General features: G+C 34.7%; 2 protein-coding genes across 4 annotated transcripts; one reads left to right on the forward strand and one right to left on the reverse strand.

Annotated features, from left to right (window-relative positions):
- Positions 1 to 802: 802 nt before the first annotated feature.
- Positions 803 to 9,397, forward strand: LOC131801846 (surfeit locus protein 4 homolog). 2 transcript variants are annotated; one of them, XM_059120841.1, is made up of 5 exons: positions 803 to 1,158; positions 7,668 to 7,931; positions 8,000 to 8,230; positions 8,766 to 8,945; positions 9,018 to 9,397. In XM_059120841.1, exons 1-5 carry the CDS (start codon positions 1,108 to 1,110, stop codon positions 9,102 to 9,104), a joined length of 813 nt encoding a protein of 270 aa, XP_058976824.1. In that variant the 5' UTR covers positions 803 to 1,107; the 3' UTR covers positions 9,105 to 9,397. The 2 variants fall into 2 exon arrangements, with proteins under 2 accessions (XP_058976824.1, XP_058976825.1); XM_059120842.1 differs by lacking the exon at positions 803 to 1,158 and adding an exon at positions 5,587 to 5,610.
- A 1,757-nt stretch (positions 9,398 to 11,154) lies between these two features.
- LOC131801847 (ATP synthase subunit gamma, mitochondrial) lies at positions 11,155 to 12,798 on the reverse strand. 2 transcript variants are annotated; one of them, XM_059120845.1, is made up of 2 exons: positions 12,673 to 12,798; positions 11,155 to 12,333 (listed from the first exon to the last, which is right to left on the reverse strand). In XM_059120845.1, exon 2 carries the CDS (start codon positions 12,298 to 12,300, stop codon positions 11,404 to 11,406), a length of 897 nt encoding a protein of 298 aa, XP_058976828.1. In that variant the 5' UTR covers positions 12,301 to 12,333; positions 12,673 to 12,798; the 3' UTR covers positions 11,155 to 11,403. The 2 variants fall into 2 exon arrangements, with proteins under 2 accessions (XP_058976828.1, XP_058976827.1); XM_059120844.1 differs by lacking the exon at positions 12,673 to 12,798 and adding an exon at positions 12,435 to 12,592.
- Between the last annotated feature and the right edge of the window lie 196 nt (positions 12,799 to 12,994).

Raw genomic sequence — 12,994 nt, forward strand, 5'->3', positions numbered from 1 at the left:
TGGCGGCTATACCAAAACGTGGACCTACATGGAGAAAGCTCGTGTGCCATGATTGCAGCATGAGAAATAGGATGGCAAAAGAATACTGGTATTTGCATTGACACAGGTGCTGGGACAATGAACTTTCAAATAAATTTTGGAACCGAAATTTTTGAATGAAATACGTTGTGTAGGAATACACATACAAAACTACATATTTTCAAGAAATATCTAAAAAAGTTTAACATATCAATGTGCTCAAGCGTTGATGCATCTACCTGTACCAATGGTACAATAAGGAGGTAGAAAAGCTTTGTAAAACTACAGAAATATAGCCCTGAAGCTATGCCTGCTTTCTGTCAGACTAATTCAAAATTTTATGAAACAAGTTGTTTTTATTTTTTTCATACTTTTCCTCGAATTTTAAGTCAAATAGCGTAAACAATGAATGAAATGACCGGATTCTTTTCTCAAAAACATGATCCAAACCGTTCAATCTTTAATTTCATGGCTAAACTGGTTAATAGATTTAATGCGCGGGTCGCATTGTACATGTCTTCCAATAATTGGTTTTGAAAATATTTTTTTTTCATTTTCAAAACAATAAATACATACACAAAATTGGCAGAAGTCAGGTACACTTAGAAAAAAATTGTAAACAGCTAATGGCTCTACCTTACCTTTTTTTGTACCATGCCTGTAGTAATAAAATAGAAGACGACAAAAGTTCAAAAATGTGTACGCTACTTTGAACAGGCATCTGTCATGATCGGAACAATCGATTGTTTTCTCATAATCGAGTTGCATTTTGGGAGCTGCTGTCAAAAGTCAACTTACATATCCCTAATTTTTGTCTTGTCTTTCCGTGGTGTTTTACGTGGATATTTCTGTCGTTTTCTTTTTTAAGTTTTATTAGAAAAGTAATAGTTTTGACTTTTTCCCGAAATTTTATGAAATATAAAGTGACAAGGGTTAAAGTACAAACATTAATAATTCCATTCAACCAAATACACGGAATACACACTCCATATTGACATACAAGCGAAAGTTCCGCAATTGGATAGACTGACCAGTTAAAAATCCAGGATTGTTGATCGGTATTAATAGCTAGAGGAAGATAACACAACTATGAACATCCCAAACGAATATATTGCAAAAACAGAGGATGTGGCGGATCAGGTAAGGAATAAATATTATGCCTTTGGATGTTAGTAGAAGACAATAACATACGTTGACAAAAATTGCCAAAAAAAAAAAAAAACATAGTGGTCATTTGTTTGACAATATTCACTCTCTTAATGGCGTAAAAAGACGGTTAAGAGAACAACATAAGGGAGACCTGACAAATAGGCGAGCTGTAGTAAATACGAATGAAAAAACTGTCAACGTCATCCAGTCGTGTGCCTTCCGACTGAGACATGGTTTACTGTTTAATTTTATGTTAATATTAAGATTATTAAAAAAAAAATCATGATGTACTTAAGTTCAAGTGCTAGAAGAAATGTAAAATGTTTAGTATTTCGTAATTATTTATTTGAATTCTGTAGCCCTTTCTGTGGGACAAAGATAATTTAAATGTGTTTTCTTGTAATGGCATAGTTTATTTCCCCATAATATTCCAAAAACAATTACTGCTAATCATTCCGAAGAATAATGTTTATATCGCAACGGTAATCTCTTTCTATTTTGGAACCAACATCCCAATTGTGTGTATTCAAATGCACTTTGTATAATCAAATACAAATAACAAAAGTACACACTTTCCTCTGGCTTTCATGTTTGTTGTTGTTGTCTTCATGTTGTTGCGTATTGGAAATCTCTTACCCCTCCATTCGACCATTTGTTGCTTCAAGTTAATGTAAAGTTTTTTGGTGACCATGTTTTTCTATGTCGTTATTACCTAACTGTAACAAAGTGAAATTAAAAGCGTTCATCATTTACCTTTTCTTTACTTTCGATTAGTTTCTAAAGCGTTACGGAACCAGTTCGAAGACATTGTGTTGAATTATAATTCATTCAATGCTGTTGAGACGTGCTTTTCGTGGCAGGTCTATTTCAAGTTGTGCTTCGAAGTGAATTGAAAACTGATGCATTTTCAAGGTCAATTGAAAAATGATTTTTCACCCTTTGAAATTGGAGATTACCCATTTATTTCTAAAATCATATGCAAAGCCATGGATTTATTCTAAAAAATCATTATCTTAATTAATTTTACAATCCTAAATTTTGAATACTTTAATTTTCAATTTAATCCAAGTCATTTAGCTAATGGGAGCGAATTTAAATTCTTATAAATGATAAATTATATAAATTCGGCAGTTCACCACTTTCGGCCAAGCGAAGCAACTCTTTAGCTCTTTTGAGTCTATTTTCTATCTGTTGCACTTTTTGGAATTTCAATGGCTTTACATCGAGCTCATTTTTTAATGTTTGCCGAATGGAGTATTGCGATATGTTCAGCTTACGAGTCATTTTTCGGCCAATGCGACGCGGCTTTCGATCAAGTCGCTTCTTTACATTTCGAATCATATCTGCTGATGTTGGTGTTTTCTTCCGTTCACTTCCTTGACGTCGGGCTACGCTGCTTATACCACGGTAACGAGCGATGGTACGAGACACAAAAGATTTATTCACATTTAAATGCTGGAGTGTTCTAACGATAAACACTTGTGGGTTTCCAGCCAAATATAAAGAAATCACACTATCACGCTTGAATTCCATCACGAATAACTTTTTTTTCTGGAAAATTCTCACCAAAATGCTTTTGTACGCTTGTAAACAATATAATTTGCTTTCACTGAATAATTTTAACAGCTGTCGGACTAGTGGCTTAGAAATGACAGCAGTTTGAAGTTGGTTGCGGTTTTTTCATCTCATCCTGTAGAGTTGAACTCCTGAAATTTGGAAAAACGATTTCTATTGGACTGTATGATATAGGTAGATATGGAAAATTGTAATTATGTACTAAATGGTGCTAAATTTGGTACAAATTGGAATTGTGGTTAACCAATACCGCTTGAACTATGAAAGAGGAAATGAGATTTCTATGTGTCTGTACTAAATATGGTTCAATTGGGTTAATGGTGAACGGATAGAGCTGGAATCCCAAAATTTAATATTAAGGTCACTGTTGCGGTCCTTGGTTAGGATATGGCGGTGGTTTTGTCAATGCGTCCTAATTTGTACGAAAAGTGCTAAATTGTACTAAATGTGGTGTTGGGTCAAGGGATAGGACTGGAATCATCAAATTTGATATTGAGGACACTGTCTTTTGCTGTATGTGGATATGAAGTGGTTTTAGAAATAGTACACATTGTACGAAGAGTACAAACAATTACTATTTTGGTATTTGGTGAAGGGATAGAGCAGAAGACCTGAATTTTGATATCGATGTCACTATTGGTTTCTGTGGTTGGGAGAAGAAGGGCCGTTGTGTGTTGAGGTGGAATTACGAAATTTGGCATCGAGGTCACTGTTGTTGCCTAGAGTGGAGGGAAGGAGGTGCTTTTGGACATATGTAGTATAACTGTATGAAAAGTAGGGTAATGCATTTGGGATTGGGTCTTAAGATAGAATTGGAATTCTGATATTTGATATGGAATCCACTGTTGGTATAATGTTTTGAGAGAAGCAGTTGAATTTGGGAATGCCTATTATCCTTTTTGGCATCGAACTGGTGCAGCTGAAAAGTTAGTACGATGTGTAATGTTTTCTTTGGCAATTTTGTCCAAAAAATAATGAACAAATTTTAAAAATCAACAGAAAATCGACATCTAGAGTCTTAGTTGAGAACAAATCTTTCTGATTTTTAAATAGAGATCTAACACAAGTATGATATTTTGAGTTATCTGTAAAGAGTTCACGGACGTTCAATTACAATACATTTCGTAGCCATTTCGAGGGGGACCTAGTCAAAAAAAAAAAAAGAAAACTTTTCGATATAAAATTTATATGCTAAGTAATATGTTTGTATGGTCTTGTAGGCCTAGTATTACTAAAATGAATATGAATAAATAAATAAAATGTACAAACAATGCAGAGTAATAACCATCTCAAAGGGGACCCGGGTCCTAGGGCCACACCCTACGTACATTTATGTAATATTATAAGTTTTCTATACAAGTTGTTTTGTCTACTCTTCAACTACTTTTTATGCCAAACCACTGTTCATTTCATGTTTGTGTCTAAAAAAATGCAACAAATGTCAATAGTGCATGTTTCGGATGTAAACCTGTTTTCAATTTCCTCATGTTTAGGTTACCATACATGCGAACGTGTTTCTCCTCGAATGTTAAGAAATTAACCAAATGTTAGATATAGCGGTTTTACAACAAATTCTAATATGTTTACGTGTTCAATATTTCAATAAGCCATCTTTATCAGTTCTCCAACATAACCTGGTATTTTTTGAATAGTATCTTTAAAAAATCGAAAAAACAACATTTTCATACACAACTCAATCGAATCAGTCAGCAGCAACAGCATAACTTTTAAGTTTCACTTTCAAACTCCAAACATGAGCACAAAGTGAGTGAGAGAGAGAGAAAGAAACAAAATTCGAGACACGTCATGATTCTTGAACACGTTGTCTTTTATTTCCATAAATAAATAAGAGAAGTAGAGTATGTTAAACAACAATTACGGTACATATTGTGTTATTGTTAAGACCGGCATTTATTTGATGTCTTGCGAATGAATTAAACAACAGGTAAAACGAACGAATGAAGAAAATAAAAATACATTTGTATATGTGGGTTAATTGTTATTAAATTTATTTTGTTAATGTCTTTCAAGTTAAGCCATCTTCCATCTGTCTCTTAAGGGTGATTTGAAGAGAAATGCTCTCAGCTTCTATGGTTTCATAACCAAATCAAAGTTTACTCTTAGTGAATTACGTCTTATCACCATTTGATAGTAATATTGTATTGGCAGAATATTGCCACGGTTGTTTAAATTACTTAAATGAGAACTAGATGCTGACATTATCAATAAAACAAATGCTACTTGTGTATGGAAAAGATAAGATTTAGGGCATACCTTCCAATAAATTTTTAGGTATTTCCCTTAAAACAGAAATTAAATTTAAAGCTTTTGTTTTAATGTTGCTTTACACAATTATATTTAAATTCATACAAAACCTACCCTTTTTCAATTACAAACAATAACCTTATCAATGACATTCTCAAAATATTGTAACCTATGAAAGTCATGGCAATTGACATAGATCATGTTTATGTACCCACTTCTTGTAAAAATTCACCTTGAATTTGGTTAACCGATAACAAATGATAGTACGAACCGTTCCTCATGCATGTAACTGACTACACGGTAAAGGTCGAAAAGCTTGTATTGATGTTTGTTTGCGTGTGTTCGGTACGACGAATCGCTTGTGGAAATACCATTGAACTCAGATAACCGTTGTTTTGTGTCTACTTATGATTGTTTAAAATTGAAAATTGTCTATGAATCTTAGATAACCAATGTTATTCAATGACTTGGCTGGTTCCCATTAAAAATTTAAAGATTTCGATATGTATGGTTTCAATTTGTTTCGCATCATTTATTGTTTGGAGACGTGTGTTGGAAAAGAGTTCATGATAGTTGCCTCATTTTTTGTGAACCATGGACAAGGTAAACAATCGACAATTTTTGTTTAAGAAAACAATTTTTCGGGTCTACTGTGATAACTATTTAAGAGAGTGTAATTCGTTATTCCCGCGAAAATAATATAAAGAATATTAAATACTACATTAAGTAATGGATGGAGAGTGTTACTTAGTCATTTACAAGAACTAACTGTGGAGTTGTTATTATATTGAGATGTGCAAAATGCTGTTGATCTTTATTGGTCATTTTATCGTTCAAACCGTAATGCGCTGAATTATAGCCTACAATGTGCAAAGCCACGGCTTAAATACCCTAAATCAAGACCGTTATGTGGCAGTTATATTAAAATATGGATCCACTTTGCATGCAATCTCTAGAAGGCATCCTATCGACTTCAAACCAGGAATAGAAGATCATCAAAACTTGTGTGAAACTTATTTTTCGATGATGTATTTGAGTTGTTACAAAGGTTGAAGATAGACGTGTTGATGTAAGACTCGTGCCTTTTGAGAATGATGCATGTGCAAACAAAGCAATTGATGAGTTTATGCCCAATTTTACGTTGTGCTTTTCTATGGGCTATAACTTAGGTCAAGATGAGAACAGGTCACACTGTAAACCCATCTGACTACCAGTTTTGCTGTAAAAGACGTTATTACATTTAAAGTGATAAATTTTTGTTAGGCACCAAAAAATATTCATTGTGAAAAAACTTTATTAGTTTTTTAATTGGGTCCGCGAATGTAATCGAAGATACGAAACCTATTGAAATTGGTGATAATTGGATCAGATTTAGATGTAGCTCCCATATATATCTTTAACCGATTTCGGATTAATTGTGCACCAAATGGCCAATATAAGTCCAAATGACCTGAATTTTGGCACATCCAACCTAATTCAGGCTAGAAGCAAGTACATCAAATTTGGTGAAAATCGGTTCAGATATAGCTACAGCTCCCATATATATGTTTCATCCGATTTGGTGTTTAAGTCCCTCTCATTCGTAATATGCATTCGACAACAATGATATTTGGTACCAGATATCTTATAGAGCTCGAAAATACCTTTACTAAATTTCATCGAGATCGGCTAAGATTTAGATATAGCTTCCATATAATATCAGCCCAAATGGGGTGAATTTCGGGATGTACGTTTCCATTTTGTGGAACTTGCCTCCGATATATATTTATTCAATATAAACCTTCTCGAAGTGATATCCTGCACTCTATAACAATCTTATTAGGTATAAAAGATTAAAATGTCTCCGTCAAATTTAGTGAAAGTCGATTCAGAATTGGATATGCCTCCCATACATTAGTTTCCTCCGAAACAAAATGTAACTGCTCTAAATCCAAATGTTGATAGGTGGTATGATCTACTTCAAATAATTTATTTTGTTACGGGAACTCTACTAAATATGCATATTGGTTTAGGGTATCATATAGTTGATTTTTGATGAATGGGCTCTCGGAAAGTTGGCCCCATATCCCTTTTTTTCATCGAAGTGATGATCTGGTAGAAGCATTGTAAAAGCTACCAATGCATCCAGAAAAGTCAGAGACTGGTTCGGTTTATGGGCTAGTGGCATCATTGGACCCTACTTCTTTAAGGACACTGCGAGTCATTACTTAACTGGTAATAGTGATTGCTACAGTGAGATGATATCAAGCTTTTTGCCAAAACAACAGGAGTATGACATGAAGTCAAAATAAGGCGGTGCTACATGCCGCACAGCACGCTTAACAATGGCGAGTTCGGTTATCATATTAATTCTCATTCAGGACCAGTCAATTGTCCGCCTAGAGCGTGTGTTTTATCGCCTTTAGACTATTTTGTTGTGGGGCTATATTAAGCTTAATGTCTACACAAAGGAGCGCGCTTCAACGGAAATGTAGGAAAAAGTATGTCAAAATTGGTCAACATTTGCCTGAAACAATCTTCAAACATTAAATTATATGAACCGTACTAGCAATTCAAATTTTTATAAAGTTTATGTGTTTGTTTTATTTGGCTTTAAAAAACTTCCTCATAGCTCTTAAAAATCACCCATACATACCTAATATCAAATTTTCTTATTTCAGGTCATTCGACGCGGTAAAAACATCCTGCCCACAGTAGCCCGTCTATGTTTGATAGCTACATTTTTCGAAGATGGTCTTCGTATGTACTTCCAATGGAATGAACAACGCGAATACATGGACATGAGTTGGGGTTGTGGCAAATTTTTGGCTACTGTATTTGTATTAGTTAACTTAATTGGACAACTGGGAGGCTGTGTTATGGTCATTGCTAGATTTAAGGTTGACATTGCTGTTGGTATTCTGTTCTTCATCGTAGTTCTGCAGGTAAGTCAATGTTAAAAATTGAATATTTGAACAATTAAAAGTTTAATGTAAATGCCTATTCTTTTTAGACAATTGCCTACTCCATTCTTTGGGATATTCAATTCTTGCTGCGCAATTTAGCTTTAATTGGTGCACTTCTCTTGGTTTTGGCAGAGTCGCGCGTCGAAGGACGAAGCCTTTTCGCCGGTGTGCCCACATTGGGTGACAATAAACCTAAAAATGTTATGCAACTCGCTGGACGTATCTTGCTTGCATTTATGTTTATTACACTGATTCGTTTTGAGCTAAGCTTTTTGCAAGTAAGTATGGTCACAGTTATTAATATACTTTCAGTGTCTTTTTATACCATCAGTAATGTGATGTAAGAGTCCGATTGTCTTCAAATTTCACACATCCCAATAATTTTATTAACCCAAGGTTGGGCGTTAAGATGGAATATATCGGACCACTCCTTCTGGAACCTCCACACACAAAAGTTCGACATTTTGAATATTCATGAAGCCCATAAAACGCGAAATAAACATCCGATTTCATTTAGACTTGGCACATATGAATATATCTATCAACACAGGATATGTAATAAAGGCGGTAGAAATCGGACCATTACTTCTGGTACCTCCACCACAAAGGGTTAAAGTTTTGAATAAATTGGATATAAATGTTCGATCTGTATTAGATGATGTATGAAAACGGAATACTTCGGTGTTACACCAAAAAAATATTTTAATTAATCGTACATTGGCTGAGGGTATTCATCTGTCGGCTAAACCGACAAATACTTTTTAACTTGTTTTTGTGCATTATAATATATATTTTATATTTGTATTTTTTCAGATTCTTCAAGACATTGTGGGCTCAATCTTGATGGTTTTGGTAACAATTGGTTACAAAACAAAATTGTCCGCCCTGATTTTGGTTGCCCTCTTGACTATCTTAAATTTGTACCATAACGCGTGGTGGACCATTCCTTCATACAAGCCTCTCAGAGATTTTCTTAAATATGACTTCTTCCAGGTAAGAAAATTAAAGACATAAAACTGCTACCGTAACAAACTTTTAAATATTACAAAAACAATTTTTTTGCAGACCCTATCGGTTATTGGTGGTTTATTGATGATTGTATCATTGGGCCCCGGTGGTGTATCTATGGACGAACACAAAAAGAAATGGTAGACGACAAAGTGAAAGATGTTCAATGAAAGCCTCAACCACCATGTGCATCATCCATAAAATTCTTCTTTATTTTGTACCATTTATTAATATACTTTTAATTGGTTTGTGAACTTTATATTTATAAAGAAGATACGAAGAGGAAGACAAAACTTATAAACACGACGAAAAAATTCACTCAGTTTTTATATTTTTTAAATAATTTAATTGTATTCTGTTGTGTTTGTATTTGTTTTAAAATTTGACCTAAAACTGTTAAGCGAAAAAATAAAATCTACAAATTATTTAATTTTTTTTACAAAACAAACCATAAAATGGGAATAAAATTCAATAAAAAAGGATATGAAATTGTTAAAATACAAAAACAACAAATTTATACAAATTATTTGTGTGGCACAAAAACCAACAATATTTTCTAAACAAACTCCCCTTCTACCCTATGACAAACAAATATTTAAGCGATTGTAAATTGCTCATTTTCAACCTAAAACACATCCTTATCATTTTTTAAAGTGCTTTTATTACAACACTAGGTATATTACGTTTTCATTTCCTTTGAAACATCTGTCCACTTCTATCATTTGTACTTTTTCTGTGTGTTATAGTTTGTTCCATACTATGTATATTCCTAGTAGTAATTTTAAGAAATAATAAAAAGAAAACACAAATCCAACTTTTTATAATGCCAACTGAATGATTTATATGAAGTTTTATTTTAATATATGTGCTAAAGTACAGATAGACTGTTTAATAAGCTGGTGTTTTATTGTGTATGTTGGTGGAAGTGGGATCATATATACATTTCTGTTTAAAATTAAGATGATTTTATGTTATATGTATCTATACAGGGTGAGATAAAAAAACTGCAACAAAGTCAAACGCCATAATTTTTACATTTTTTTAATTTTATTGAATGAAAGCGCGTTCTCAGTGCGATGGTGCTGAGTCCTGTTGGAATGTTCAAGGTCTACGGCCAAAATGTTTGCCTGCCCAAGGCTTTAATACACCCTCCAGAATATTTTGGCGACAACATTCGGCATTTATTCTGTTGCCACGAGAATCGGACGGACAAAAAAAAAAACTGGAACCAACTTCAGACTACTGTCATAACAGCCGATGGTCGCTCTCCGCTCGTATTAATCAACCGTTGCTTCAGAATAAATGCCGAATATTATCGCGAAAATATTCTGGAGGGTGTATTAAGGTCTTGGGCACGCAAACATTTTGGCCACAGACCTTGGACATTTCAACAGGACTCAGCACGTGCCACCCAAGAAGCTTCCTCGCTTCATTTCCAGGCCACCAAAATCTCCGTATACCAATCCGTTGTACTATTGTGTCTGGAGTATTTTGGAAAACCAGGTTGGCACCAAAAAATACCAAAGCATCGATCACTTCAAGCAAGCGCTTCCCCGGGAATGGGCCAAAATACCGCAGAGCAACATTCGGGCAGCGTGAGACGGCTTCATTGGCCGTCATTCGTGCCAAAGGTGACAAATTCGAACAAATCTAAACTCATTCTAAAATTTGATGCTATTTCCGACTTTTTTTGCTTTCATTCAATAAATTTTAAAAAACGTAAAAATTATGGCTTTTGACTTTTTGTTGCAGTTTTTTTTTCTCGCCCGGTATTTCCACTGTTTACTGCAGCTCCCATGCAACGACTCCTTCGGATACCTCCAATTCAATAGGTCAATTCTCTGAACATGAACGTAAACGTTTTTCTAGGTATTTCGATTCCTACTTGCATGCTAAAGGGGTTATTCTTAACCTTAACCACAGAGTGGTGTGGGATAGTTATTAGCAAACATTTAGTAAAGTGGAAAACATTTGCAAAAATCTAGCAAAGATATGTTATGAATTAATTTCTGCAATTCTTATATAACAAATGATATGCTCACTATTGTCCCAACTAATTTCCATATAAAATATTAAAGCAGCTAAGCAGTTTTTCACAAAAAATGCATATGGTATAGTAATACCGATACTACCCATCCAAAACATCATATTGTATTTACATTTCACTATAACCACAGCATTGGAAATAATTCAATTTCTTTGTTTTAGGTGTATTACACATTTCATGTTATATTTATTTAAACTTTACGTGGTGATAACTCAGTGTATTTTGTTTCTCATGTGAATAAATCATTTATTATTAACCAAAACATGATGGCAATTTGCAGTCAATGTTTGGCATAGAATTTTTTCGAATTTGGAATTCGTTTAAAATTATATTTATGGATTTTTGTTTCGAATTACATTATGCCTAAGGCTGGCTAGTAGCAGCAAAATTGGATGTTTAATCCAAGGCAGCAGCACCGGAGATAATTTCAATCAATTCACGGGTAATGACAGCCTGTCTAGTGCGGTTGAATGTCAATGTCAACTTCTCAATCATTTCACCGGCGTTCTTGGAAGCGTTGTCCATAGCAGTCATACGAGAAGATTGCTCGGAGCAGGCACTCTCCTTCATGGTGTAGAAAATGAGAGATGCAAGGGAATATTCCAAGTAGCTCTGGATAACATCGGCATCCAAGGAATCGTAGACAGCCAACTTGTCGGATTTTTCAACTGTGTTCGAGCTGAAGATGGGCAGTGTGGTGCATTGGTACGACACAACAGACTTGAAGCGATTGTAGACGATGCTGCCCTCGGTGAAGTCGTAACCGGATTTCATAACTTCATGAGCAATGCGAGAAGCATCAATGAATGTGGGTGGCAAACGGCCAACTTCATTGGCGACAAACAAGATATCCTTGCCATAAAGACGAGACAAAATGGAACGTGACTTGTCACCAACGCAGATAATTTTGGTGTTGGAGGAATCCTTGTTCATTTCATTACGAATGAAACGGGCAACGCCGGTATGGACAGCACCGCACAAACCACGATCAGAAGTCATGGCAATGAACAACTTCTTCTGTTCAGCCTTGTCATCCGATTGGATTTCGGTCTTTTCGAAGAATTGTTGGGCACCAAGACCATAGGGGCGAGCAGCCTTCAAGTCACGTTCAGCACGCGAGTACTTGGCAGCTGATACCATCTTCATGGATTGCGTAATCTTCTGAATGTTCTTAACGGACTTCAAGCGAATGGAAATGGCTTTCAAGGTAGCCATACCACGCTGTTGTTGAGCCTGCAAAGTAGCCTCAACGGCCAAAGGGACCAATAAAGTTGCAGCACGTTGGGAAAACATTTTGTTTATCGCTCGAAGGTTCCGTGTGGTTGGCTAAAATGCAATAAAACAGTAAAATTCGTTTAATTAGGTAATTTTTCTTCCAAACAAAAAAAAAAATTGATTATGCAAAACACAGATTGAAATTTTTTTACCAGAATTTTTCACGACACGACTGACACACTGACAGAGGCTACTCTTATGTAAGTCAGATAGGTGGAATTGGCAGCGATGATATTTTGGGCATGAAATATTTGCAAAGTATCTGCTGTCAAATGTCAAGCCGGCTAACGGTGAATGTTCATTGATCTGAATTTCTTCCCCCAAAATAACAGTAAATATAATACAATATTTTTTAAATAAACGTGGAAAAAACAAACGTTATTTACTTACTAATAAATATAACTTTTATCAGTATGTTATGTTCACCAAAACTATTAATATTTACTGTCAATACTCAATACCTAATACTGCAACTGGGTATTGTACTACACCGTGAACGAATGCATAACAATGTACTTTACTATCAAAATAAAAGCAGAACGCAAAGCCGAAAATAATTGTATGAAAGACATCAGGGGATACAATTTCGAACCACGAAATATTAAACTAGGTAGTTCAAGTAGTACTTTAAAAAGCCACTTAAGAAACTGAACAAAGGAGATGAGATATTGCAAAATTGTTTACATATATACTTTATAATTCATTCTGAAGC

This window comes from Musca domestica, unplaced genomic scaffold, assembly GCF_030504385.1.
Source record: "Musca domestica strain aabys unplaced genomic scaffold, Musca_domestica.polishedcontigs.V.1.1 18, whole genome shotgun sequence".
In the NCBI taxonomy this organism is placed as follows: Eukaryota; Metazoa; Arthropoda; class Insecta; order Diptera; family Muscidae; genus Musca; species Musca domestica.